Source organism: Loa loa (assembly GCF_000183805.2).
Source record: "Loa loa unplaced genomic scaffold supercont3.159, whole genome shotgun sequence".
Lineage (NCBI taxonomy): Eukaryota > Metazoa > Nematoda > Chromadorea > Rhabditida > Onchocercidae > Loa > Loa loa.
In genome coordinates, this window is record NW_018108339.1 from 87,519 (window position 1) to 88,870 (window position 1,352).

General features: G+C 32.8%; 1 protein-coding gene across 1 annotated transcript; it reads right to left on the reverse strand.

Annotated features, from left to right (window-relative positions):
* Nucleotides 1-353: 353 nt before the first annotated feature.
* LOAG_13404 (hypothetical protein) lies at nucleotides 354-805 on the reverse strand (the record flags this gene model as incomplete). Its single annotated transcript, XM_003148911.1, has 2 exons — nucleotides 354-535; nucleotides 604-805. 2 exons carry the CDS (start codon nucleotides 803-805, stop codon nucleotides 354-356), a joined length of 384 nt encoding a protein of 127 aa, XP_003148959.1.
* Nucleotides 806-1,352: the final 547 nt, after the last annotated feature.

Here is a 1,352-nt window from a genome sequence, read left to right on the forward strand (position 1 = left end):
TTCTTGGACTTTATAAACTTCATAAACTGTAGACCAATAGTCATTAGTGGGTGAAATGTGTGACAAAAAGACTAATCAATGCGATCAATTATTTATCACAGAAGATCGTTGTGTCATATTTAGTTTGATACATTTATATGATGATTGAGTGCGTTGAAATAGATGAATTGAGAAAAATGCAATCAACTTTTGAAATTTTTTGACAAATTTTTGTCAAATTAATTTGCAAAAATTCGGGAACAAAAGTATATTGCCCTCGTTTTTGTATTTTGAGATTTTTGCGCTTATCTCTTGTTGTCCAATTACCATAGCAAAAGAAAAATAAATTAAATAATTAGAAATTCGAGAAACTTTTAATTAATTGAACAGTGAAATAAAATTGGCGTCGCCTCACTTTCATCCAATCCTTTAATGAACTTGTAAGAGAATGGTAATAGAGAACTTGCAATATAAGCAAAGTATTGTTCTGGATGAGCAAAGTAGTGATCTGGGAATTGATTGTAAAAGACATAGTGGAATTCTGGTTGCAAAAGTTCTGAAAAGGACAAAAATCTTGAAGATGAAGATAAAATGATTGACCGCGATTGACCGCGAAGAACTGACCATTATCATTCTCAGTCGTTTTGGAACAAATGAGAAAGGCGAATGGCTCAATAAATATGTGCCTCACTGGTTGACCGATAATGGAAAAAATCGTCTTTTTGAAGTAACCTCTAAACAGACTGTTTCTCGACCGATTTGTGAAGTGCACTTCCAATACTGCCACAGAGGTCAGATGGAAGAAGCCGCACCAAAAAATGGTCATATTCACTGTTTGATGATCTTCTACCGCTCAATTTCCTGAATCCCAATGGAAGTCTTTTTAGGGTAATGTACATTGGGAAATGAATTTTCTACAGGTGATACTGGTCAACAAAATGTCCCTTAGTCACGACAATGTTTGATTCACGTTAGCGATTAACTGTCGTAATTACTACTTTAATTAATGAATTATGCTCGACTTGCTCACAATAATTTGAAATTATAGCCTAAAATCATAATTGTGTCTATATCAATACTTAGTTGAAAGGATCTACCAAAACAAGAGTTGAAGTTTACAAAGTGAAAGATTTTTTGCTTCTCTGAGCGTGTCTGTGGTAAAATTTCGAATTTTAAAATTTGCATAAAGTTGCAATCGACTCATAAATAGATTGTCGAAACAACTAATTAGACTTGTAATTAGTAATAAGTCAAACTATAACTTGAATGAGTTGCCCAAACAACATCACGACAATTCTGATAATCAAAAATCAACAATGACGGCTCTTCTGATTGTTGTTACTATTGTTGAAAGTTGTAAAGAAGTATAATCT